A 27,966-nucleotide genomic window follows, 5' to 3' on the forward strand; every position below is an offset into this window, starting at 1 on the left:
GGTTTATTTACTGGCAGCTCAGTCCCAGGCTTGAAGCATGTTGTAAAGAAGCTGTGGGTTCTGGAACTGAGGCCAAAAATTCTAGGACACAGCTTCCCAAATATTCAGGATAGTCATCACCTGTTTCTTCACTGTGGAGTGAGCATTTTAAAAATGAAAGTCCTAAGGCCCTGTCTACCCCTCACCCCATCCCAGGGCTATGCTGGCAGAACTTTAAAAGCTAACTGGGCCAGGTGGCTCACTCCTATAATCCCAGCACTTTGGGAGGCCAAGGCGGGCAGATCACCTAAGGACAGGAGTTCGAGACCAGCCTGGCCAACATGGTGAAATCTCATCTCTACTAAAAATACAAAAATTAGCCGGGCGTGGTGGCAAACGCCTGTAATCCCAGCTAGTAGGGAGGCTGAGGCAGGAGAATCACTTGAACCCAGGAGGCGGAGGTTGCAGTGAGCTGAGATCATGCCATTGCACTCCAGCCTGGGCAACAAGAGCAAAACTCCATATTTGAAAAAAAAGAAAAAAAAAAAAGTAGGCTGGGTCCCTCAGGAGAAAAGGATTTACACCAGCCCAAGGAAAGACTGAAGTTACACACAAGCAAAAACCTGATAGCAGAGACTTCCTGGGCACTGGTAGGTGACCAAAAGGGATGGTCCAGGTTTCTCTCGCAACTACCGGCTACCTGAGAAGACCTGTTAAAATGCAGTTAACCCTAAGCCTGCTCCGAACCAATGAGTGAGATTTATTGTAGAGTCAATGCACTCTTGGTCCTCTCAACAACCTTCAGATTCTCAGGTTGTTCACATTTGCTCCTATAACCTGGCCCCATAGAGACTCATATTTCCCTGTTTGAGGAAATAACGTTTTGGCCAGAGGAGAAGAAAAAATGGCTTGGAGTTTTGCCTAAATTTCTACATTAAAATTCCATGTATTCAGCTCTGGTTCAAACTCCAGCAAATGCTGAGATTATTTGGATATAATAATAGTTACTGTTGTAATAGTCACTGTTCTTACAGGTAAGAGATGGCAAGATGGAGAGATGTGATACCCAAGCCATGTTTATAACAACGATTGTTACCAATGCTTCCCTTAGGGTGGGTTTCTTTTCTTTTTTGGCAAATACTAGAGGTAGTAGGAGATTCTGATATATGTTGTTGAATGGGCTTAAACAGTCATTTAACAAAAGTGATTTTCATACAGTATGAATTTTAATTACCTATTGACAGCTGTTAACAGCATAGTTACGCTTGTGGGCCTAGAGCAGCACTTTCACCATGGTTCTCAGCACTCTTGAGAGATAGCAAGAGCTCAGGGACCTTTGCCAAAGATGGCTGGCTCAGCATTTTTTCAGTATGGATCATTCCTTGGCCTCAACGAGATTCAGAAATCTAATTAAACTTGGGACCAACATCTGACAGGGTGTCCAAACATCTTGTATCTGGTCTTCTGCTTGGGGGAATTAAGCCCAGAACATACCCCAGCAGCACCAGAAGTCTTATTTTCTCTACACTGAAGTTCTTAGGACAGCAAAGAATGCAAACTCAGTCCAAAGTAACCTATTCCCAAACACTATCGGTCAGAAGCAGAGGTAAGTTATGGACTGTTCCCTTTCTGGTTTTTGCCTTCTGGCCTCGGTCTCCAGCCAGGTAGGAACGAGCTCTCTTGAATGTTCATCCAACTGGTGGAATTATGTTGGGCCCTGCCTTGGTCTGGTCACCAGGGCTTGGGAAGTCAGCAAAATCATTCTCTCCTTCCCCTGAAAGCTTCTCTTTCCTAAAGAAAGTGAAAACTCCTGTATTTGCTAGCTCAGGAAGATGGGCTATCTCAAAGAATCTCCTTTGATGCAGAAGCATTCCAGAAATAGTGTTTTTCAAGATGGGTATCTGGGGGGAAGAAACGGAAGAAGCTCCCAGAGGATTCCTTGCCCTTTGCTGTGGACAATTAGTGTTGTCCATGGGGCTGTGATGGCCACCTGTGTGGGTGTCCCTGGGCCCACCAAGAGCTGAGGCCTGGTCTCCAAAGGGTGGACTCATGTCTGATTGTTGCTCCTCTTCCACAGCAGGGCAGCAGCCTACCCCACTGCTTCCACCGATGAGCCACAGGAGATCACCTGGCACTTTAGGGGTGGTGTGGTGCTGGGACACGCCAACAGCCTGACTTCCTCAACCCATGGTTCACTCCAGACTCAGTGACCGAGGGCATGTGAATGGGACACAAAAGCAGGCCTTTCACTGTGTTTTTGGTGGGGGAAAAAATCTCCTGCCTTGAAATTCTCTTGCTCCATGATTAAAGAATCCTGTTTAGAGCCCTCAATGCCTTAAGAGTCCATTATTCTTAGAAAAGTGTAACTTTCCCCCAACTTCTGGCATTAAGCAAACGGCCAACCTGTCAATCTTGGCATTAAAAAAAAAAAAAGACAACATGGCCATTTTTCAGATTTCTGTGCTTATGCACCAAGTGACACTTTGGATAGAGTGAAGCAACATGGAGCTCATAAGAGGTAAATTCTAAAAGGGGAGCAGCCCTCAGATACGGCCAGTGGCCATAAGGTGGGACTAAATCCGTGTGAGAAAGATGGGTCCTGGGCTAGTCGTCTGAGACAGCCCCCGAGTCACCAGGAGGGCATATCCTAGGGCAGTGGGCCTGAAGGGAGCTTCACTCACATTCACATTAGCTTCATTCACATTTTGGGTCAGTCATTCAACAACTGTGTGTCAAATGCTTTTAGGGACCCTAAACTTAAATTCCACCGTCAGGGAGAGTCTCTGTAAGATGGTGCCCTCCTTGGGAGATTCAGACTTTCGGAGTTGGATGAGGGGGAGATCCACGTTTCTTGGAGTCCACTATTTCTCAGTGTTCGGGAGGGGAGGGGCCCCAGGGCCCTCAGCCAGCCTCTGGGGCCTGGCCTGCGTCTGCGCCCTCGGCTTCCACCTGGTTGCCCTTGCCCAGCTTCTTCACGCTCTCCAGAAAGGCCTTCCAGGTCTCCGGCACGCTCTTCTCCAGCAGCCATCCCTCGCTATCGCTCTCAGATTCCTCGGGGTTGGACACACCATCCAGCGACGTCTGTAGGTAGCGCAGCCCAATTGTAATGGTCACCTGGTGGTGGGAGAGGAGATTTAGAGGCAATCTGGGAGAATCACTGGGAGCTAGACCATTAGGAAACCACAGGAGCCTCAAATTGAGGGTCCCAGAGAGGACTCAACCTGAGCACTGTGGAGTGTGGGTTGGTGACAGCCTGCCCCACGCTGCCCTGTCCTCAGTGCTCAACACACCTGACTCTTCTCCAGCCTCATGTCAGACCCCTCTCCTCCTCCCTTTCCAGCCACCCTGGGCTGCTTCGGATTCGCCCATGCCCCATACTTTCTCCCCTCTAGGTCTTTACCATCTGCTATGCTCTCTGCCTAGAACCTTGTTCCTCTCCACGTTCATCTGTTAATTCATCTTCAGCCCTTGGTGAGCTCGCCTGCAGCTCATCCTCCCTCCCCATCCCCTCGGGTCGCCCCCATCCCAGGTGCATTATTCCTGGGTGCCTTCACCTCTACACCCCATTGCTTGGCACATATTGGGTAGTTCAGTAACTGCCTTGGGTGGAATTCAGAGGTCACCTCCTTTTCTGCATCTGATGTGTGGTACTTCCTTTTTTTTTTTTTTTTTGAGACAAGTCTCGCTGTGTCACCCATGCTGGAGTGCAGTGGCGTGGTCTCAGCTCACTACAAACTCTATCTCCTGTGTTCAAGGAATTCTCATGCATCAGCCTCTTGAATAGCTAACGTTGCAGGTGCCTGCCACCATACCTGACTAATTTTTGTATTTTTTTGTTGTTATTGTTGTAGATATGTGGTTTCCCCATGTTGCCAGCTGGCCTCGAACTCCTGGCCTCAAGAGATCCACCCGCCTCGACCTCCCAAAGTGCTGGGATTACAGGTGCGAGCCACCGTGCCCAGCCCTTCCATTATTTTGATGAGCACAGTGATGAATGGATGCTGGTAAAAAATAATTTGGATTTGTTCACTAGCATTCACTGTGTGGCAGACTTGGTGCCAAAATGCCTGGGTTCAAACCCGGGCACTTAGCCAGCCATGTGACCAGGAAACCTCACTTTATTCATCCGGTTTGCAGATTTTCAGATGAAGTGGTGCCCACCCCGTGTGGATACTGTGCCACTTTAATATGTGTAAAACACACAGGCCAAGTGCAATGGTGCATGCCTGTAATCCCGGCACTTTGGGAGGCCAAGGTGGAGGGAGGATTGCTTGAGCTCAGGAGTTCGAGACCAGCCTGGGCAACATAGCGAGACCTCATCTCTACTAAAAATAAAAATAAAAATAATTGCCGGGTGTGGTGGCGCGTGCCTGTAGTCCCAGCTACCCGGGTACTTGGGTAGCCAAGATGGGAGGATCTCATGAGCCCCGGAGATGGAGGCTGCAGTGAGCCATGACTCCACCACTGCACTCCAGCAAACACCACCACTGTACCTAGTGCACAGTAAGGACCAACAGAAGAGCGGAAGAGTCAGCTGTAGCTGATAATTAGCTTATTGTTTTCACTTTTTTTTTTTTTTTTTTTTTTGAGATGGAGTCTTGCTCTGTCACCCAGGCTGGAGTGCAGTGGCACGATCTTGGCTCACTGCAATCTCCGCCTCCCGGGTTCAAGCAATTCTACCTCAGCCTCCCGAGTAGCTGGGATTACAGGCGTCAAAAACTTGGCACCACGCCTGGCTAATTTTTATATTTTTTGTAGAGACAAGGTTTCGCCATGTTGGCCAGGCTGGTCTCAAACTCCTGACCTCAGGTGATCTGCCCGCCTCAGCCTCCCAAAGTGCTGGGATTACAGGTGTGAGCCACCACACCCTGTTTTCATTTTTCTATAATATATTCCGTATATTCCGTTAGCCACTTGTTTCTGTACAAATTCCTGGCTTGCTCTCCTCCACTTCTTTGTATGGCATAGCAAACTCTACAAGAGGATGAAGCTGCTCCCTGAGGGCAGGGATGGCCCTTACTCATCTGGCTCACTCAGAATCCCAGCACCTAGAACAGTACCAGGTAGGGGGAGGGCCTCAGTAAATCTCTTTTGAATGAATGCTCTGGGACATTTTATAATTATGGCAGTAGATAATAATAACTGATAGAGTTTTAGATTTATGTTACTGCTATTGTCAACTGGAAGTTGAATAAATATTTTTACAGCAGAAAAAGTCACCTCCTCCATGAAGTCCTCTTGATGTGAACGCGTCCACTCTGATCCCCTCCTGCTTTCCTGAAGGAGGCTCTCTGCACTGTGAGTTTTGCACTTGGTAATGATCCTCCCTTTGGCTCATAAATTAGACATCATCTCCTGACTGGATTGTGAAGCCTAGGCAGGCACAGCCAAGATCAGACTCCTAACATTATGCTCAGCCACCCTTGGCCCATCAGACCCCTGTCCATTAAAGGCCCCAAGTAAAAGGGGCATTTGAATGCCCTCTTCCCAATAAGCTGATCCTTGTCTAATGCAGTCCACTAGATTCCTGTAAAGGTGGGGCCACTAAGAGGCTGCCAGTGGAACCCCATTCATTTTCCCACTGACTTTTCTTTCTTTTTTTTTTTTTTTTTTTTTTGGAGATAGAGTCTGGCTCTGTTAGAGTGCAGTGTTGAGATCATGGCTTACGGCAGCCTTGACCTCCAGGGCTTAGGTGATCCTCCTGCCTGAGCCAGGAGGATCCAGGACTACATGTGTGCACCACCACACAAAGCTAATTTTTATGTTTTTGTTTTTGTTGCTCAAGCTGGAGTGCAATGGCGTGATCTCGGCTCACCACAACCTCCACCTCCCAGGTTCAAGCAATTCTCCTGCCTCAGCCCCCAAGTAGCTGGGATTACAGGCATGCACCATTAGGCCCGGCTAATCTTGTATTTTTAGGTAGAGACAGGGTTTCTCCATGTTGGTCAGGCTGGTTGCAAACTCCCAACCTCAGGTGATCCCCCGCCTCGGCCTCCCAAAGTGCTGAGATTACAGGCATAAGCCACTGCGCCTGGCCGTCATTTTTGTGTTTTTTGTAGAGATGAGATCTTGCTATGTTGCCCAGGCTGGTCTAAACTCCTGGGCTCAATTGATCCTCCTGCCTTAGCCTCCCAAATCCTAGCTAATGCCTGCTAGGATTACAGGTGTGAGCCACCGCTCCTGGCTCCGCTGACTTCTTTTATGCCTCCATCTCTGGGGTTCATGAGATCCTCCCATCTTGGCCATCCGAGTACCTGAGTAGCTGGGACTATAGGCATGCGCCACCACGTCCAGCAATTTTTTTTTTTTTTTTTTTTTAGTAGAGATGAGGGCTCACTATGTTGCCCAGGCTGGTCTCGAACTCCTGAGCTCAATGCTAGTGAACTTTTATGACTTCTTTTATATTCAGTCTTCTTTTTGTGTGTTTTCAGGGAATGTGGCCATCTAAATTTCCAGCAGTATGTTCCTCTCCTCATTCTACCCACCCAAGACTCTGTGTCAAGGAGTCAGCGACCAATAAATAGTCATGAATATGCTGTGTTTGCCTCAGCATTAAAAGAAGGCTTCGGCTGGGCGCAGTGGCTCACGCCTGTAATCCCAGCACTTTGGGAGGCCGAGGTTGGGGGATCACCTGTGGTCAGGAATTCAAGACCAGCCCAGCCAACATGGTCAAACCTCGTCTCTACTAAAAATACAAAATCGGCCAGGCGTGGTGGTGGGCGCCTGTAATCCCAGCTATTCGGAAGGGGCTGAGGCAGAAGAATCACTTGAACCCAGGAGTCTGAGGTTGCCGTGAGCTGAGATCGCGCCACTGCACTCCAGCCTGGGCAACAAGAGTGAAACTCTGTCTCAAAAAAAAAAAAAGTCGGCTTCCTGGACATACAGTCACCCTTTAGTTTCATGTGGTGAGTTAGAGGAGGTGTTTATCAGCCACAGGCAGGATGCACTGGCTGATAGCATTAGGACAGTGACTCATTTAAAGGAATCTTTGGGAATCTCCTCAATGGAAAAAGCTTCCTCACCAAATCTTCCTGGCTTTGTACATTGGGATTTTGAAGTTTGGATTTTCTGCTCTCAAGGTAGCTCAAAGCAGCTACCCTGAGTCACCATGCCACCTCATTTACTAACAGGCTCTCATTCAACACCTAGAGCTGTGCCTGGCATACGGGTACATGTTTAAGAAATATCTCTGACCACATGTGGTGGCTCACGCTTGTAATCCCAGCACTTTGGGAGGCCGAGGCTGAGGCTGGTGGATTATTTGAGGTCAGGAGTTCAAGACCAGCTTGGCCAACATGGTAAAACCCCATCTCTACTAAAAATACAAAAACTGGCTGGGCGTGGTGGTGCATGCCTGTAATCACAGCTACTTGGGAGGCTGAGACAGGAGAATTGCTTGCACCTGGGAGGTGGAGCTTGCAGTGAGCTGAGATCGTGCCATTGCACTCCAGCCTGGGTGACAGAGCAAGACTTCATCTCAAAAAAAAAGAAAGAAATATCTCTTGGCCAGATGCAGTGGCACACACCTGTAATCCCAGCACTTTGGGGGACCAAGGTAAGAGGATTGCTTGAAGCCAGGAGTTAGAGAGCAGCCTGGGCAACATAGCAAGACCCCATTTCTACAGAAGACTCTACAGAGTATGACTCAGGGCACCTGTTTTCAGCTACTCTGCATGTGCCTATAGTCCTAGCTACTCAGAAGGCTGAGGTGGGAAGAGCCCTGAGCCCAGGAGTTCAAGGCTGCAGTGAGCTACGATCATGCCCCTGCACTCCAGCCTGGGCGACAGGTGAATTTTTCTTCTTGTCTCTAAAAAAAAAATAATAAACAATTTAAAATAATAAAAATAAAAAATGAATATCTCTTTAACCAAAGAGTGAATTCAGCACACTCACCGAGGATTTGCTTACATTGCAAGCCCTATAGCTACAGAGAAACTGAGCGTTGCAGATAAGATGAACCCACACATAATTAGACTAACAGGTAAATGAGGACCAGCATCCCAAGAAGCACAAATCCAAACAGTACCCATTTCCTGAACACCTGCACATGCTGTTCATGTTGCCTCCCAATAGTCCCCAAAGCTAAGTGCTGTCACCCCATATAACAGAGAGGTTAAATGACTAAGACCTCGGTACCAAAAAGTGGGGACACAGGATGAACCTCCAAAACATGCTAACTAAAAGAAGCCAAACGTAATATGGGTCCATTTATATGAAATGTCCAAAATACATAAATCCAGAGAACAGTTGCCAGGGGCTGGAGGGCAGGTTGGGAGGTGGTGACTGCTTCATGGGTGTGAGATTTTCTTGGGGGCTGATGGAAGTGTTTTGGAACTAGGTAGAGGTGCTTGCACAACATTGTAAATCAACTAGATGACACCAAATTGTTTACCTTTTATAAATCTCGCCTCAATTAAAAAAACAATTGTCGGTCGGGTGCGGTGCTAACACCTGTAAACCCAGACTTTGGGAGGCCGAGGCAGGCAGATCATGAGGTCAGGAGATCGAGACCATCCTGGCTAATGCAGTGAAAACCTGTCTCTACTACAAATACAAAAAATTAGCTGGGCATGGTGGCACATGCCTGTAGTCCCAGCTATCGGGAGGCTGAGGCAGAAGGATCCCTTGAACCCAGGAGAGGGAGGTTGCAGTGAGCTGAGATCATGCCACTGCACTCCAGCCTGGGCAACACAGAGAGACTCAGCCTCAAAATAAAAAAAAATAAAAAAAAAAATTTAAGTGGTGGGAAAGAAACCAAAAAAGAAATAAATGAATAAATAAATAAATAAATACAAAAGGTGGAGGCCCTGGGTGGGGTTCAAGCCCAGACTGATCTGACCCACAGCTCCACTGAAGGCTGTTTCCAAAGAGGGAGGCATGGTCTCCAAGCCTGGCTCCGCCCCCATTAGACCCAAATGGGACCGGAGGCTCTCCCTACCCTCTACCCCCAGCTGGCCCAGGGCCTACCTCGAAGAGCCAAATGAGGAGCGTGACGACACCCATGGAGTTCATGAGGCTGCTGTAGTAGCTCAGCAGGGCAGCCCTGCAGCCACGCACCCACAGGTTGAGCTCCTCCGTCTGGTGGTCGTAACTGTAGTGTGCTGAGTTGTTGGTGATCTGATACTGGATGCAGGGCCGTGGCGAGCTAGGATTGCAGCAGCTGAAGGGGACGCCGTCCACCAGGTACCGCCCATCCACGTTGCTCTTGATTCGACTGAAAGGGAAACAGACAGCTGGAGATGGGCTTCCCGGGCTTCTCACCAGGGGCCACTTCCTCCCATCCCCTGCCTCTGGAAACCTAGAATAGTCATTCACTCGCACACTTGGTATATATTTGCTGTGCGCCCGCTACGTGCCAGCCACTGTTCTAGGCGCTGAAGACAAAAAAATGAATAAATGCCCCTGCCTTCCTCGACCTTGAGGCAGACGGTAATCCAAGACCCAAGTCAATAGGGAGTATAGAAATTCACCCAACCACTCTGTGCTGCCAGGCGCTTTCTTGGGGCCATGCCTGGTGCGTAGGTGGGTAGGAGGAGCAGCAGGATGGGAGCTGTTGATGGACAAGCATCTGGCTGCCACTGGTGATGCCCCCAGCTCCCTCACCAACCTCATCTCCCCCTTACAGGTCACTGGTGGCCAAGGCCCTTTCCAGCCAGGTGTTTCCAGAAGGCCTGCTCAGTCCCAGGGCCTGTGCAGAGGCAGGGGATGGAGACCCAAGGCAGGCACAGTCCTTGCCCTCGGAGGACTCCACCCCCAGCCAGGTGGGAGCTCCTGACTCACCTAAGGGACACAGCTGCAAGCAGGTTCTCCAGGCTGATGGGCGGGGCTCCCAGCATATCTTCTGCACTTCTATATTTTTGTGTGTATTTGTTTAGAGCTTACCATACATTCACACAGGTTCAGAATTCAAAAGGGATCTTTACAGTGAAAAGTCTCCCCTTCCCCTCAGGCAGGCTGGGTATGTTCTACCTGGCCTGGGGGTGATTACCCAGGTGTTTTATGGTCAAAACTCCCTGAGCTGCACACTTAAGATTCGTGCATTTGGCTGGGCATGGTGGCTCATGTCTGTAATCCCAGCACTTTGTGAGGCCGAGGCGGGAGCCCAGGAATTCAAGGCAGCAGTGAGCTATGATCACACCACTGCTCTCAGCCTGGGCAACAGAACAAGACTTTCTCTAAATAAATATATATATATATATATATATATATATATATATACACACACACACACACACACACACACACACACACATATATATATATATATATATTTGTGCACTTGACTGGGTGCTTGTCATCTAAATAAAAAGTTGCAGCCAGGCGCGGTGGCTCATGCCTGTAATCCCAGCACTTTGGGAGACGAAGATGGGTAGATCTTCATCAAGGTCAAGAGATCGAGACCATCCTGGCCAATATGGTGAAACCCCGTCTCTACTAAAAATACAAAAATTATCTGGGCGTGGTGGCACGCGCCTGTAGTCCCAGCTACTCGGGAGGCTGAGGCACGAGAATCACTTGAACCCGGGAGGAAGAGGTTGCAGTGAGCCAAGATCACACCACTGCACTCCAGCCCGTACGACACAGTGAGACCCCGTCTCAAAAAAAAAAAAAGAAAAAGTTGCATGTAGGCCAAGTGCAGTGGCTCACACCTGTAATCTCAGCACTTTGGGAGGCCCAGGTGGGCAGACGACCTGAGGTCAGGAGTTCAAGACCAGCCTGGGCAACATGGTGAAACCTCATCTCTACAATTAATAAAAATACAGGCCGGGCACGGTGGCTCAAGCCTGTAATCCCAGCACTTTGGGAGGCTGAGGCGGGTGGTTCACGAGGTCAGGAGATCGAGACTATCCTGGCTAACACGGTGAAACCCCGTCTCTACTAAATATACAAAAAATTAGCTGGGCGTTGTGGCAGGCGCTTGTAGTCCCAGATACTCGGGAGGCTGAGGCAGGAGAATGGCGTGAACCCAGGGGGCGGAGCTTGCAGTGAGCCGAGATCACGCCATTGTACTCCAGCCTGGGCGACACAGCGAGACTCCGTCTCAAAAAAAATAAAAATAAAAATACAAAAAAATTAGCCAGGCGTTGTGGTGCATGCCTGTAGTCCCAGCTACTCGGGAGGCTGAGGCACGAGAATCACTTGAGCCCGAGACGCAGAGGTTGCAGTGAGCCGAGATCACGCCAGTGAGACTCTGTCTCAAAAAAACAAAAAAAAAAGAAAGAAAAAAAACATTGCACGCGAAGAATGCGTTACATAATAGACTTTTAGAACATAATAGAAAGCATAACTGTTTCCAATAGAGATTATTTTAAACAATGTTCATTGAATTGGTCACGAATCTCTTAAAAGATGTCCATCTTTTGCTTCTAAATAAAATCTCTTTAATATAAAATGCCTCTCACTCCTCATCTCTCAGCCTCCAGGTCCTGACCGCTATGGCCAGTTCCACCAGAGAGAGGCTTCATGCATGGACAAGCAAACATGTTTTCATTTTTCCTGTTCTTTTTTAATTACTGCAAATTAGAACATTATATACATACTGTCTTGAACCTTTCTTTTTTCCCTTAGCAATATCTTGGAGATCTTTTTTTTTTTTTTTTTTTTTTGGCAGGGGTGGGGGATGGAGTCTTGCTCTGTCACCCAGGCTGGAGTGCAGTGGTGTGCCACCATGCCCAGCTAACTTTTGTATTTTCAGTAGAGATGGGGTTTTGTCATATTGGCCAGGCTGCTCTGGAACTCCTGATCTTGAGTGATCCGCCTGCCTCAGCCTCCCAAAGTGCTGGGATTACAGGTATGAGCCACTGCGCTCGGCTGAGATATTTTCGTATCTGTCTGTGGAGTGTCCTGGATTTTTGTTTTTTAATGAGCTGCATGGTATTCCCATTGCGTGGATGGCACATGGGTCCTAGCCAGTTCCAGACTGATGGAAGTTTGGGTTTTTCCCAGTCTCTCGTTAATACAAACATGGACATCAGTCATTTTGCATATTGTGACTATATGGAGCAGGTAAATTCCTTGAAGATGGATCCTTGCATCAAAGGGTGATCTTGCCAGATACCTGCCATTTTTCTCCTCTGGTCTCTCCTGCTGGGGGCTGAGGTGGGGGCGCGGTTCGCAAAGCCCAACCAACCATGCTCAGGAGAACCTGTCCTCCACAGCCACATCCACACAGGTCAGACTTTTGATCTTTGCCAACCTAATCTTTGAAAAACAGTATCTCAGAGTTGTTTTCATTTCCATTTTTCTCATTATGAGTGAAGTTGAGTGTCTTTTGGTGTGCTCAAGGGCCACTGGTGGTTCCATTTCCATGAACCATGTTGACTTCCGCCTATTATGATTAAGACTTTCTAGGAGGGCTGCATGAGGTGGCCTGGGTCATGGCAACCATGTTTCCACACGCCCTGTAATCCCTGCCCTCTACTTCGTGGGCAGAACACACTGCCCAGAGACCACATGGCCCTGGGTGGCATGGGCAGCACAGATCGGTGATAAGAGCCGGACAGGCTGGGTTTACTCCTGGCTCGCCCACATGCCAGCTCCATCCCTCTGGACAAGTTCCTTAACCTCTCCCTGCCTCTGCTTCCTTATATTTGAAACAAAGGATTACATGAAGTGATACACGTAAGAGTGCTTGAAGAGTGCTGGTATTAATACATAGTAGCCATGCGCTGTGAGCAAAAGCCACCTCACTGGGCAGGTGGCCGAGCAAGAGCCATCGGGGTGGTACTCTGAGCACCTGGGAGCTGACATCAGGTTGTAAGAACAGAACCCACCACGCCATGTCATATCATGGGAGAGCCCTCCCTGGGGAGTTGGCCGTGCAGGTTCTACCAGCTGTGGCAAAGAAGCTGTCAGCTCCTTGAGGGCAGGATCGTGCAGGCCACCCTCCATGGTGGGCCTGACACGGAGCACCTGCCCGCTGGCACTGCCTGCCCACCACTCAAAGCCCCACTCCAGCCATGTGCGTGGGGAAGGCAGAAACTGTGTCTTGCTCAGCTGTCCTTCTGCAGCCCCTCTCTGGGCACCGGGCTGTTGGTGACGGAAGTGGGCCAGGGGTGGGAAGACAAGCTGGAGCAGTGTGAGGGGGGCCTTCAGCTCGGGCCTCCCGCTCCCCTCTACTGGCCCTCTGGAGGGGCCAGTAGCCCTGGACACACTGAGCAGATGGCATCTCTGCAGTGGTCCCTCCCTTCTTCCCCCAAGACCTTCCCCAAAGTGTCCTCCTCAAGGCTAGGGGCCTCCCAACCCAAATGCTGTCTGTCCCACCTCCTGACCTACAGGCTGTCCCTGGAGCCTTCCCCTCAGTACAGTGTCCCAGCTGAGCCATTGCCAGTGTCCTGTGGACAGGGTGGGGGTGGTTGAAAGCACACCACTGAGTCCTAAATATGTATTTGGGAGCCATGGAGCTTAAACTCTGTGGACCTGCGTGAGCTGGGAGTGATAGCAGCTGCCTCTCAGGGGTTATCGGGGATATAAATGAGACAATTCGAGTCACGCATTTGACACAGGCTGGACATGCTGGAGACCTCAGAAAATGTTGTCCCTCCTTCCGCTTAGAGCCATTGGATAAGACCTGGAAAACCATCGGATTGTCCTACAGAGGAGCAAGTGGGGCCCAGAGGAGGGCTAGGCCTCGCCCAAAGCCACACAAGAAGTCGGGGTCCAGCCGGGCGCGGTGGCTCACGCCTGTAATCCCAGCACTTTGGGAGGCTGAGGTGGGCAGATCATGAGGTCAGGAGTTCGAGACCATCCTGGCCAACGTGGTGAAACCCCGTCTCTACTAAAAATACAAAAAATTAGCCGGGCGTGGTGGCGGGCACCTGTAATCCTAGCTACTGGGGAGGCTGAGGCAGAAGAATCACTTGAACCAGGGTGGTGGAGATTGCAGTGAGCTGAGATCATGCCATTGCACTCCAGCCTGGGCAACAGAGTGAGACTCTGTCTCAAATTAAAAAAAAAAAAAAAAATTGGGTCCAGCCCACAGCAGTTGCCCACTGGTCCCATTGGAGTTCCCCACCTCCCTTGTCCCTCCTGACTTGACCTTTCATTCATTCACTCACTTGATAAATATTTGCTGTGCGCCTGCTACCTGCCAGCTGCTATTCTAGGCGCTGAAGACAGAGCAGTGAATAAATGCCCCTGCCTTCCTCGATCTTATGGCCTAGAGGGTTGAGGTAGACGGTAATCCAAGACCAAGTCAATAGGGAATATAGAAATTCACCCAACCACTCTGTGGGGCCAGGCCCTTCCTTGGGGCCATGCCTGGAGGGTAGGAGGAGCAGCAGGACGGGAGCCGCTGATGGACGAGGATCTGGCTGCCATTGGTGACACCCCAGCTCCCTCACCAACCTCATCTCCCCCTTACAGGTCACTGGTGGCCAAGGCCCTTTCCAGCCAGGTGTTTCCAGGCCTGGAAGTTAAATTTCCTGGAAAACTGTGAGTTTTCTCCCCTCTTCCCTGTCCCAGGAGTCCTTTCCTAGCCACCACCACCTACCCTCACGTACCTACCAGGTGGCCCTAAGGTGGAGCAAACCTTGCACACCCGCCTCATGCACACTAAGGTGTCTGTGATGTGAGGGTCAGGCCTAAAACTGTGTGGGCTGAGGCCAGCAGAGGCTCTGAGCCGCCCTCAGTCTGCAGGCTGGGCTTGCGGACATTCCCCGTCTCCCCACCTCGCCTCCCTGAGCCCCCAGACAAGTCACCCTACTGGTCTCCACCAGGCTGTCTCCCCTCACACTGGGGCTCCCTGAGTCAGGGCTGTGTCTCCCCCTCAGACTGGGGCTCCCTGAAGACGGGGCTGTGTCTCCCCATCAGACTGGGGTTCCCTGAGGACGGGGCTGTGTCTCCCCTCAGACTGGGGCCCCCTGAAGATGGGGCTGTCTCCCCTCAAACTGGGGCTTCCTAAAGACAGGGCTGCGTCTCCCTCACACTGGGAACTTCCCAGTGTATTCCCAGGGGCAACATCCAGGTCAGCCTGGGGGAAAAGGCCAAGCTCGGTGAACGTTGGGACCTGCCTGGGTCACCAGCCTGGGAACTCCTGGGGTCTCTCACTTCTGGAGCTATCCCTCCCCCATTCCAAACATCATCTTGTTTACTCAGTGCTTGCCCTCATTCCAACCACAGATTAAGGCTCCTCTCACCCTCTTAAGACAAAGCCAGGCAGAGGAGAGCGCCTTAGTGGTGAGCCGGCTATTTATATCACAGCGTGTTTCCCAGGCTACGAATTTCACTCTGCGCGGAAGGGGCCGGGGACGGTGGAGGAGGAGTCACTAGGGTTTGAAAGGGTCTTGATTAAGATAAGAACTATGTTCTAGGCCACTCTCCCATAAGCAAGGCACAAAGAGCCTGGGAAAATGATCACGTCTGAGTTTTTCCAGAAAAACCAACATAATTTAGTAAGTGAATCAAATTAGTAAAGCCAGCCATAGGGCAATGAGCAGGGGTATACCTGACAGTGGGTCATGCCAAGCAGAACGCTGGCTGAGGGACACCTGTGAGACCTTGAGAACTGGCCTAACCTCTCTGAGCCTGAGTTTTCTCATCTAAGAAATGACATTTTAAACACTCGACAGGGGATGGTGGAAATTAAATGGGATCATACACGTGGAGCATTTGGTACACACTATGTGCTTAGTATGCTTTGATGATTGCTTTTTTGTGTAGTGCTGTGGTTTGAATGTGTCCCCCAAAGTTCCTGTGTTGGAAACGTGAGGCCCAGCATGTCAGTGGTGAGAGATGGGACCTTTGAGAGGTGACTGGATTACGAGCGCTCTGCCCTCATGAGTAGATTAATGCCATTATCATGGGAGTGGGTTCCCGAGGAAAAGGATGAAATCGGGCCCCTCAGCAGATGCGGGCCCCTCCACCTTGGACTTCCTAGCCTCCAGAACAGTAAGAAATAAATCTCTACTCTTTATCAATTATCCAGACTCAGGTATTCTGTTATAGCAGCTCACAGTGAAGTAAGAAAATAAGTCACTGAGTGTGAGGTACTATAGACGGTGAGGGGTGACATGAGGAGGAGACACAGCCCCGTCCTCAGGCAGCCCCAGTCTGAGAGGGGAATGCAGCCCTGTCCTCAGGGAGCCCCAGTCTGAGGGGAGATGCAGCCCTGTCTTCAGGGAACCCCAGTTTGAGGGAAACACAGCCCCATCCTCAGGGAGCCCCGGTCTGAGGGGAGACACAGCCCCATCCTCAGGGAGCCCTGGTCTGAGGGGAGACATAGCCCAGCCCTCAGGAAGCCCCAATTTGAAGGGGAGACACAGCTCTCTTCAAAGAGTTCCCGTCTGAGAGGGGAGAAACCCCATAGAGTCAAGTTCTAATCTTCTTCTTGAGATGTCTACGAATTGTTTAAGAAGAGCAAGCAGGTACCTGTAGTCTGTGGGTTCCCTGGGAAGAATGGTGAAGAGCAAGAGCTTGGTGCCAGCTTCTCCCTCAGACTGGGACCCCAGGCTGGGCCTTCCTGGCTGGTAGTTCCTGGTTCCAAAATGTCTGAGCTCCCGCATGTTCTACCTCTCACCCCAAGACACTGCAGCTCTGCTCATCCTGCAACCTTTAAAAGAAGTGTTGTAAACTGACTGAAGACCTCATGTCCTTCCTCATGTGCTACGGTAAGATACACAGAGCGGCACTGTAGGAAATGTTCTTGCCACAACTGAGCCTGATCCAACCATACCTCGACCCAGACTACTGGTTTATGAGGAAATACAGGGGACAGAAGAACAAGTTAGACAACGCCATTTGGCTGCAATTGCCCAACTCCAAACTATGGGGGATTCTGCAGGACACGTAGCCCAGTTTCTCTCACACATATGGTATGAAAAAGGGGACAGTTTTCTAGTAAAACAGACAGGAAACCAAACAACCAAATGCAAAGCATGGACTTGGTTTGGATCCTGAATTGACCAACTGTAAAAAGCATTCCGAGACTATCAGGGAAAACTGAACATAGACTGGGTATTGATTGATATTGCCATTAACTCTGTTGACTATGACTGGTCTTGTGCTTATGTTCAGCAGAAACAAAAGGGCAAAAAACAACTAAAGCCTCTTTATCTGTTGGAGATGCCTATTAAAGTATTTACAGGTAAAAGGAAAGTATGTCCAGGATTTGCTTTAGGATATTCAGAAGGGGAAAATGTGTTTGGGGGAGGGTAGTATAGATGAAACAGGCAAAATGTTGATATTTGTTCCTAGGTGATGGCTAGGTGATAGAGACGGGGTTTCACCATGTTGGCCAGGCTGGTCTTGAACTCCTGACCTCAGGTGATCCACCCGCCTCAGCTTCCCAAAGTGCTGGGATTACAGGCATGAGCCACTGTGCCCAGCCTGTTTTTTCCTTTTTTTTAAGAGACCTTGGGCTCAAGTGATCCTCCCACCTCAGCCTCCAAGTAGCTGGAGTTACAGGTGTGTTGCCACCACACCTGGCTAGGTGATGGCTACATGAGAATTAATTATAATGAACTCTCTACTTTTGTGAAAGCTTGAGTTTTTTTCTATAATAGAAGTCGGAAATGCAATAAAATAAGATAAAAGAGCATCAGTTGAGAACTACAGGCCTGGCACAGTGGCTCATGCCTGTAATCCCAGCACTTTGGGAGGCCAAGGTGGGTGGATCACCTGAGGTCAGGAGTTCGAGACCAGCCTGGCCAACATGGTGAAACCCTGTCTCTACTAAAAATATAAAAATTAGCCAGGTATGGTGGTGGGCACCTGTAATCCCAGCTACTTGGGAGGCTGAGGCAGGAGAATTGCTTGAACCCTGGAGACAGAGGTTGCAGTGAGCCAACATGGTGCCACTGCACTCCAGCCTGGACGACAGAGTGAAACTCCATCTCAAAAAAAAAAAAGAGAAAGAACTACAAATCTCTTTCACTGATACCTTGCTCTGAAAAGACAGAGTCAGTGAGGGAGACAGCATTCCTGGACTTGGCTCCTCCCTCTGAGAGCCTCCTCCAAGTGTAGCAGGAAGTGTGTCCCCCTCTTCCTGGCCCACCCAGGACCACCAGGCCAGGGGAGGGAGATGTGGGAGGTTGAAGCCCAGTGACAGCCCCATTTACCACAGGCGCCGCAGAGCCCGGAATGGTGTTTCTAGTTTCTGTGGGGCCACCTCGTTATTATCTGAGACGTTGGCACAGAAGCACTGGAATCCAAACCTAATCCATCCATGTTTTCCAACCCTGCATCATCTCTGCCCACCCCTTTCCCTGTCCTTCTTGGAGAGGAAATGGAGAAGAAGAAGACAGGGAAAGGCCGGGAGCGGTGGCTCACACCTGTAATCTCAGCACTCTGGGAGGCCAAGGCAGGAAGATCACCTGAGGTCAGGAATTTGAGACCAGCCTGGCCAACATGGAGAAACCCCGTCTCTACAAAATTACAAAAATTAGCTGGGCGTGATGGTGGGTGTCTGTAATCCCAGCTACTCAGGAAAGCTGAGGCAGGAGAATCGCTTGAACCCGGGAGGCGAAGGTTGCAGTGAGCCAAGATCACACCACTGCACTCCAGCCTGGGTGACTGAGCAAGACTCCATCTCAAAAAAAAAAAAAAAAAAAAAAAAAGACAGGGAAAGACAGGGAGAAGAGGGAGAAAAGCAAGACTTCCCGTACCCCAAGCAGCCTGGATAATTTGAGGTTTCTGTCACTCAGTGAGCAAACATTCATTTAATGCCGAATGTATGCAAAAGGTACTTTAACATCGCTGGGAAACAGGAGAGTAGGGTGAAAAGAGCAGAATTAAAATCTGACATGCCATATAATGGAATATTATTTCACCATATAAAGGAATTAAGTTCTGATATATGCTACAACATGGATTAATTTTGAAAACACTATGCGAAGTGAAAGAAGGCAGACACAAAAGGACAAATGTTATATGACTCATTCATATGAAATGTCCAGAACAGGGAAATCTATAGATACAGAAAGTAAACGAGTGGTTACTTAGGGCTAGGGGGAGGGAAGGCTAGGAAGTGAAAGCTAAATGGTGTAAGGTTTCCCTTAGAAGTGATGAAAATGTTCTAAAATTGATTGTAATGCTGGTTGTCCGACTGTGAATATACTAAAAACCATTGAATTGCATACTTTTAATGGGTACATTGTATAGTGAGTGAATTATATCTCAATAAAGCTGTTTTTTCTTTTTGTTTGAGACAGGGTCTCACTCTGCTGCCCAGGCTGGAGTGCAGTGGTGCAATCTCAGCTCACTGCTGCCTCAATTTCTTGGGCTCAGGTGATCCTCCCACCTTAGCCTCCCAAGTAGCTGAGACTATAGGCACACACCACCACACCTAGCTAATTTTTGTATTTTTTGTAGAGATGGGGTTTCACTATGTTGCCCATGCTGGTATCGAACCCCTGGGCTCAAGTGATCCATCCACTTCAACCTCCCAAAGTGCTGGGATTACAGGTGTGAGCCACCACATGTGGCCGAAGCTGATTTTCTTTTTTTGTCTCCCCCACTTCCTATTGTGTGATCTTAGACATGTCCCTTAACCTCTTGGGCCTCAGATTTCTCATATATAAAATGGAGCTAATAATACCAGCTGGGTGCAGTGGCTCACGCCTATAATCCCAGCAATTTGGGAGGCTGAGGTGGGTGGATCACTTGAGGTCAGGAGTTCGAGAGCAGCCTGACCAAATGGTGAAACCCCATCTTCACTAAAAATACAAAAATTAGCCAGGCGTGCTGGCACATGTCCGTAATCCCAGCTACTCAGGAAGTTGAGGCAGGAGAATCGCTTGAACCCGGGAGGCGGAGGTTGCAGTGAGCCGAGATCATGTCACTGCACTCCAGCCTGGGCGACGGGGCAAGACTCTGTCTCAAACAAACAAACAAACAAACAAAAACTAAAAAAGATTAAGACAAAAACTTCCCAGGAGGAGTTTTGTGCAGGATAAATGTGGGTCATTTCCCCCTCCCAAATGACTTGGCAACATGGTCATAGGCAGGTTGGGGATGGGGTGCAGTCACTGGGCTACTCCCCTGAGACAGAGCAGCCAAAACTCAGGTGCAGTGGCTCACACCTGTAATCCCAGCAATTTGGGAGGCCGAGGCAGGCGGATCACTTGAGGTCAGAAGTTCGAGGCCAGCCTGACCAACATGGTGAAACCCCATCTCTACTAAAAATACAAAAATTAGCCAGGTGTGGAGGTGCACGCCTGTAATCCCAGCTACTTGGGTGGCTGAGGCAGGAGAATCTCTTGAACCCAGGAGGTGGAGGTTGCAGCAAGGTGAGATCGTGCCACTGCACTTCAGCCTGGGTGACAGAGTGAGACTCCATTTCAAAAAACAAAACAAAACAAAACAAAAAACTCTTGTAAATTCCCATAAAAATATGGAATTGTTTCTGCCTGATCTTATTCATTAGATCAGGAAACTTCAGGAGCCAGTCCCGGATCTTAAAGATTCCCCTGAGAAATCTCCAAAACCTGCCCGCCCCTCCATGCTTACTGAGGCAATGCACTCTATCCTCAGGTTTCTGGGGGGCCCCAAAGAGGGGCACAAGTGGGGAGGTCCTAGGGAGGCCAGAATGCAAGCACCCAGCTCCTCCTCTCAGGAACTGGACTGAAGATGCCAGAAAGTGAGGACCTCAACTTTCTCTAGCCCAGTCCGGTGAAGTGCCCACTGCACAGAATGGAAAGTTATTCCAGGAACAGAGCCTGCAGAAATGCCTGGAAATCACTGTCACCAGACACCGCCCATGCCCAGTCTGTGTCAGAGGAGGATCCCTGTGGATTTTCTCCAGGCTACCCATGCTCAGACCAGCTCATTCTCCTGGGATCGCTTCCCCACAGTCCTCAGGTCAAGCAGGAGAAAGAGGCTCACCCGAACCTCTTTGTTGGCTCATCCAAATTTGATGGGGAGAAGGGAAACAAAAAAAGGAGAATTCTGCCTGGCATGGTGGTGGGTGCCTATAATCCCAGGTACTCTGGAGACTGAGGTGGGATGGTTGCTTGAAACCAGGAGTTCAAGACCAGCCTAAGCAACAGAGTAAGACCCCATCTCTTTTTTTTTAAGAAAAGATTTTTTTTTTCTTTTTTTTAAAGCAGGGTCTCACTCTGTCACCCAGGCTGGAGTGCAGTGGCACAGTCTTGGCTCACTGCAGCCTTGACCTCCCAGGCTCCAGGGATTCTCCCACCTCAGCTTCCCAAGTAGCAGGGACCACAGGTGCATGCCACTATGCCCTAGCTAATTTTTTTTGTTTGGTTTGGTTTGGTTGGTTTTGTTTTTTTTTTTTTTTTTTTGAGATGAAGTTTTGCTCTTGTTGCCCAGGCTGTAGTAGAATGGTGCCATCTCAGCTCACTGCAATCTCCGCCTCCCAGATTGAAGCAATTCTCCTGCCTCAGCCTCCCAAGTAGCTGGGATTATAGGCGTGTGCCACTACACCTGGTTAATTTTGTATTTTTAGTAGAGACAGAGTTTCACCAAGTTGGTCAGGCTGTTCTCAAACTCCTGACCTCAAGTGATCCACCCGCCTCAGCCTCCCAAAGTGCTAGGATTACAGGCGTGAGCCACCTCACCGGGCCTTTTTTCTTTTCTTTTCTTTCTTTCTTTTTCTTTTTTTTTTTTTGGTAGAGGTGAAGTCTCATTGTGTTGCCCAGGCTGGTCTTGAACTCCTGTCCTCAAGGGATCCTCCTGTCTCAGCCTCCCAAAGTGCTAGGATTACAAGCATGAGCCCGCACCTGGCCAAGAATTTCTTTTAAAAAGATCTTGTGGCCAGGAGCGGTGGGTCATGCCTGTAATCCCAGCACTTTGGGAGGCCAAGGAAGGTGGATCACTTGAGGTTAGGAGTTCAAGACCAGCCTGGCCAACATGGTGAAACTCAGTCTCTACTAAAAATACAAAAAAAAAATAGGTGGACATGGTGGTGGGCACATGTAATCCCAGCTACTTGGGAGGCTGAGACAGGAGAATCAACTGAACCAGGGGGGCGAGGATGCAGTGAGCTGAGATCGCACCATTGCACTCCAGCCTGGGCAACAAATAAAAAAAGAAAAGGATCTTGGTGGATGATAACCTCCCTCTCCCTGCCCTTTTGCCGGCCTCACCTCTTTGCCTTCAGAATCCTAGCCCGGGGGGTGCTGCCGAGATAATCCGGAAGGTAAATGCTTACCATTTCTCAGTGCTTGCGATCTCAAAAAAAATAAATATAACTTACATTTTTCAGGGAAGCGTTTTGGAGAGCCAGCTTTGTCATGTAAACTCACTAAACCCTCCAAAATGAAGCCATGAAAACATGAACAGAAAAAATTTTTTAGTTTTCCTTGGAGGTGGGAGTAAATGCCATTCCACAGTCTCTCATTCATTCCTTCTTTCATTCCTTCTACCAACAGATAAGGGCTGTGCTCTGGTCTCAGGCACTGGTCCTCAGGCAACCCAGCTCTGAACAGCTTTCTGAACATAATCCCAGGAGCCTCACTTCCCTTGCAGGCCTTGTTCAGTGATCATGTAAAAGTCTGTGGGACTGGGTGCGGTGGCTCATGTTTGGAATCCCAGCACTTTGGGAGGTTGAGGCGGGAGCATCACTTGAGCCCAGAAGTTAAAGACCAGCTTGGCCAACGTGGTGAAACCCCGTCTCTACTAAAAATAGAAAAATTAGCCAGAGGCCAGGCACAGTGGCTCATGCCTGTAATCCCAGCAATTTGGGAGGTCAAGGCAGGTGGATCATCTGAGCTCAGGAGTTCGAGACCAGCCTGAGGGCAACATGGAGAAACCCTGTCTCTACCAAAAATACAGAAAATTAGCCAGATGTGGTGGCTCACGTCTGTAGTCCCAGGTACTCGGGAGGCTGAGGTGGGAGAATCGCTTGAGCCTGGGAGGTGGGAGTTGCAGTGAGCCTGGAGAGTGAGACCATCTCAAGAGAGTGAGATCCTTTCTCAAAAAAAAAAAAATTAGCCCAGCGTGGTGCCACACACCTATAATCTCAGCTGCTTGGGAGGCTGAGGCATAAGAATAGCTTGAACCCTGGAGATGATGGTTGCAGTGAGCCAAGATTGTGCCACTGCACTCCAGCCTGGGCGATAGAGTGAGACCCTGCCTCAAAATAATTATTAATTAATTAATTAAATAAAAATAAAAGTCTGTGGGAAAGTCTCTCTGCAAAGGTGGCCCTATCCGACTGTACCCTTGGAAGAACAGGTAGCCCACTGCAGTATGAGGTCACTGGAGGTTCTGAAAAGGATAAAAGCATTTCAATTCTAAGAAATTTGTGTGCTAATTCATATTTTTTTTTTCTGAGATAGGGTCTTACTCTGTCACCTAGGCTGAAGTGCAGTGGCATGATCTTAGCTCACTACAACCTCTGCCTCCTGGGCTCAAATAAATTATCCTCCTGCCTCAGCCTCCTGAGTAGCTAGGACCACAGGTGCAAGCCACCACTCCTGGCTAATGTTTTTATGTTTTGGGCTTTTTTTTTTAAGAGTCAGGGTTTCATCATGTTGCCCAGGCTGGTCTCGAACTCCTGAGCTCAAGTGATCCTCCCACCTCGGCCTCCCAAAGAGCTGGGATTATAGGCGTGCGCCACCGATCCCAGCCCTAATTGTGTCTTAAGACAAACTTTGTGGAAAGTTAAAGCCAAAGGTCCATTTTTCTCATGGAAATTTAGCCTAAGGGAAATAAAAGACACAGAGAGAAGCAAAATGCTCAAAGATGCCCATTCCAGTGTTACTTATAATAGAGGTAAATAAAAATCTGAATGCTTGCCTAAGCATGTACTTTCATTCAGTGGACTTCCTTTTTTTTTTTTTTTCTTTGAGACCGAGTCTCACACTGTCTCCCGGGCTGGAGTGCAGTGGCAAGATCTTGGCTCACTGCAACCTCCGCCTCCCTGGTTCTCTGGTTCAAGCAATTCTCCTGCCTCAGCCTCCTGAGTAGCTGAGATTACAGGCATGCCACCACGCCCAGCTAATTTTCTGTATTTTTAGTAGAGATGAGGTTTCACTATTTTGGTCAGGCTGGTTTCGAACTCCTGACCTCGTGATCCACCTACCTTGGCCTCCCAAAGTGTTGGGATTACAGGCGTGAGCCACCGCACCTGGCTTCAGTGGACTTCTTATGCAACCATTAAACATGATCATTGTGGACATTATGCAAATGTTATACTATCAGATTACAAAATGGAACACTAAATTGTCTTTTTTTTTTTTTTTTTTTTGAGACAGAGTTTTGGTCTTGTTGCCCAGGCTGGAGTGCAATGGCGAGATCTCAGCTCACCACAACCTCTGCCTCCCAGGTTCAAGCGTTCTCCCGCCTCAGCCTCCTGAGTAGCTGGGATTACAGGCATGCATCACCATGCCCGGCTAATTTTGTATTTTTAGTAGAGACGGGGTTTCTCCGTGTTGGTCAGGCTGGTCTCGAACTCCCGACCTCAGGTGATCCGCCCGCCTCGGCCTCCCAAAGTGCTGGGATTACAGGTGTGAGCTACCGCACCCGGCCCTAAATTGTCTTTATACTATCATTACACTGTATGACTATGTAAATGTTAACAAGACTAGACTGAAACTGAAATGTAGAAAAAACTAAAGGCATTAATCAAGTTATGGGTGAGAAGCTAGCTTGAATTTGTTTTCCTGTTTTGGCTTCTCTTAATATTACTGCTGTATTTTTTGTGCGTGTAATAGAAGAATTTTTCCAAGTCAGTGGAGTTAGGAAAATTTCTCACCAACAAGTTGGTATGGGACATTGAAGGAGTTTTGATTCAGCTGAATATTTGCCTGAAATTTTGGATCCATTGACCATTGAGAGTGGAGTGACCTAGATAATTCCTTCACTCTGATACAAAAGGGGATTTGGAGTTACCGAGAGATTTGAATACATCTATCCAAGAACTGACTCTATGCAGGAGACAATCAAGGGAAATGATAGAGGAAAAGATGAAAAGCCCCCTTCTCTGTGAGCCTCTGCTCACAGAGGCTGGTTCTACCATCGGCCTCTCCCACTCCCCAGAATTCCGCTTGTCCCCCTGGCTTCATGCCCTCCTCGGGAGATTTATATAAATCGTGGCATCTTGTGCTGCCCCTGCAGACCTGTCACCTGGGAAGGGCACAGCCCTTTACAATCCTCTCCTGACTGGGGATTTGCAGCAGTAATCTCCATCCACAAGAAAATAAAATCCCAAGAAGTGACCTTCACTTGGACGTCCCTTCCATCTGCAGGGCAGATATAAGCTAGCTATTTGGGCGTCATTAATGTTGTTTTGGGCTTCAAACATGTCCTGCTGCTGGTGCCAATGCCCTGAGTTCAAGTTCCCTTTGGACTTGCCAGCCTCACTGGGAAGAAAAAAAAACCACCCTTAGGAATAACTGAACCCCTAACCCCAGCCAGGTAGGGTCGAGTCGGACAGAAAGAAGAGGTGAGGGAGAGCGGCTGCCTCAAGGCAGGCTGCCCTTCCCCTGAAAAGTCATTCGAGCCCCAGGTTGGTGGGTGTGTTGGGAAGAGCAGCCCGCTGGAGCCAGTGCACAGGCTGTTCCCTCCGACACAGTGGTCGAGAGTCTCTCTCTCACCAGCACCTCCCACAGCCCATCGCAGCATTTTACTTTTACATATGCCAAGAATACTTTAGAAATGCTTTATCACATTGCACTATCATGACTCGCTAAGTAAACACCAGCAAGCATTTAATGAGTACCTGCTGCATGCCAGCTACCAGCCAGGGCTAGGAGGTGACTTCCAAAATTACCTATTCTATTCCAGTGCTCATTTAAAAGATGGGCAAGCCAAAGCGCAGAGTGACTAGTGACCTGCCCAAGGTCACAAGACCTTGAACAACAGAACCAAAACTTCACCCTAGATCTCATGACTTCCCCTTCCTATGCTCTTTCCAACATATCCAGACAAACATCTTGGGAATGGATGCTCAGGGTTGAAAGGTTGGAAAACAAGGGAACTAACTAGGAAATTTAAACTTCTGGGACTGAATCCATCTACTTTGAATGAATGGGACAAATAGCCAAATAGTACCTCAGTATTTGTGATCTATGAATGACTTCCATCCCTCGGTATAAAATGGACACACATTGCTGCCTGGCTCTTCATCCCAAGGGGCTCCTATCCAAACAGCTTATATAAATTGATACCTTCCTACCACCTTAGCCAATGTTAGGTTGAACCCTATGAAGTTGTCATTTTTTATGGGTCAAAGAGGTAGAATATTAGCAATTTCATATGGTTCCACCTGATACACCCTCACATACGCAGTAATAAGTTGTGCACCCGATGGAGAGGAAAAGGCACTGGGTGCGGGGAGAGGGGCTGGTCAGAGGCCTGAGCCTCAGTGTCCCCAATATATTCATAGCTCTGACCCCAGGACTGGAAGCCACTCACTCTTTGACTTCTTTGGAGGAAAAGTCCAGGTAGCGATTGCTGATCCACTGAATCTCAAACCAGTCCCGAAAACCGTTGTTGCCACAGCATTTGAACTCGATCTGCAGCATGTCGATGGTCTTCTTCATGAAACACCTGCCAGGGGTGTCTGTGTCCCGGTAGTACTTCATGCCGTTCTTGAGCCCTTGGCCCAGGGTGTTCTCCAGCGAGCCCCGAAGCAGAAAGCAGCAGAGAGCCACAAGGAAGAGGATGATGTTGAAGAGGACACAGATAGCCAGGTACGGCTTCAGCCAGGGCTTCCATCTGGCATACTTGGCTGGGTCCAGGGCGTCGTAGCAGATCTTCCCAGCCAGCGAGTTGAAGACACAGGATAGCACCCCCATCCCTATCAATGAGTTGGGCACAAAATGGCTCTCAGAATTATTCATCACATCGCTCCTCTTCCGGAGTTCAATCTTCAGGAACAGTCCTAGGCTGAAGATGATGATGCCAGCCAACACGGAGAACCAGTTCATGAGCCAGAGCCCTTGGGCCAACTTGACCCGCTTCTTCTGGTCAAACTTGACTTTCAGTAGCGCCATGCTTGCCAAGTGTAGTCCGGGTTGCTTCCCACAGCACAGCTCCCACCCCAAACCTTAACGAGCCCAGAGGCGGAGACTTAGGGCCTTGGGAAAAGTGCAGATGGCCCAAGCTGTAGGGAGCTGCCCTGGGGGCTGCCCATGTCGAGTCCCACTAGCCTGGGATCCCCGTGAATGCAGTAGTGGTGGCAGGGGTCTCGGAATCACAGCTTGAGCAGGGGATAGTCCTGGTCCTGGGCGTTGTTTCTTCAGCACCCTTCCCAGCCAAGAAGGGGCAGCCTGAACGCTGCAGATTAAAAGTGGGATCCACAAGACGTTTTGCTAATCTCTTTAGCCAGGTTCATCCCATTAGATAAAGCCATGCCACTCTCAAAACATGGTCAAAAGCAGCCTCCAGGTACATGCTGGACCAGAGAGCTCTGGGTACAGCTTGGAGAATCAGGAGCAAAGGGCAAGACTGGCCAGAAGAATGGGCTGTATCTGGATGTCTGGCTCAGACCGTGTTGCTCCCCAAAAGCATATTTCCAGGCCAATCTCCTTCAACATTTAAAACTTTCTGTAGGACAAATAAATTGTTATCCTCTCTGAGAAAAGAAATGACAGGGCCAGGCACAGTGGCTCACACCTATAATCCCAGTACTTTGGGAGACCAAGTTGGGTGGATCGCTTGAGCCCAGGAGTTCAAGACCAGCCTGGGCTACATAGGAAGACCCCATCTCCACACACACACACACACACACACACAAAAAACAAAAAAATTAGCTGGGTATGGTGGCATGCACCTGTAGTTCTCCCAGCTACTCTGGAGGCTGAGGTGGCAAGATCACCTGAGCCTGGGGAGTTCAAGGCTGCACTGAGCCATGATCGTGCCACTGCACTCCAGACTGGGTGACAGAGTGAGGCCCTGTCTCAAATTTTAAAAAGACAAAGAAAAGAAGAGAAGAAGGAAGGAAAGAAAGAAAGTGACAGATCGTGAGAAAACATTTGCAACTTGTAAAATTAAAAAGTAATATACAGTGGCCAGGCATGGTGGCTTATGCCTGTAATCCCAGTACTTTGGGAGGCCAAGGCAGGTGGATCGCTTGAGCCCAGG

The 27,966-nt window shown here is 49.1% G+C and overlaps 1 protein-coding gene across 1 annotated transcript; it reads right to left on the bottom strand.

Annotated features, from left to right (window-relative positions):
- Positions 1-1,183: 1,183 nt before the first annotated feature.
- PRPH2 (peripherin 2) lies at positions 1,184-27,946 on the bottom strand. The gene is made up of 3 exons (XM_001134673.7): positions 26,296-27,946; positions 8,947-9,193; positions 1,184-3,093 (listed from the first exon to the last, which is right to left on the bottom strand). The coding sequence occupies exons 1-3, from the start codon at positions 26,874-26,876 to the stop codon at positions 2,881-2,883; spliced, it is 1,041 nt and encodes a 346-aa protein (XP_001134673.1). The 5' UTR covers positions 26,877-27,946; the 3' UTR covers positions 1,184-2,880.
- Between the last annotated feature and the right edge of the window lie 20 nt (positions 27,947-27,966).

This window comes from Pan troglodytes, chromosome 5 (genome assembly GCF_028858775.2).
Source record: "Pan troglodytes isolate AG18354 chromosome 5, NHGRI_mPanTro3-v2.0_pri, whole genome shotgun sequence".
Taxonomy (NCBI): Eukaryota; Metazoa; Chordata; class Mammalia; order Primates; family Hominidae; genus Pan; species Pan troglodytes.

What these genes read in the sequence shown, in the direction of transcription:
- PRPH2 (XM_001134673.7), bottom strand. Translation starts at nt 26,876, where the DNA reads ATGGCGCTACTGAAAGTCAAGTTTGACCAGAAGAAGCGGGTCAAGTTG. An exon ending in TCCTCCAAAGAAGTCAAAGA is followed by an intron (nt 9,194 to 26,295) that starts GTGAGTGGCTTC and finishes TTTCCCTTTCAG; the next exon opens with TCGAATCAAGAGCAACGTGG. An exon ending in TCCTCATTTGGCTCTTCGAG is followed by an intron (nt 3,094 to 8,946) that starts GTAGGCCCTGGG and finishes TCCCACCACCAG; the next exon opens with GTGACCATTACAATTGGGCT.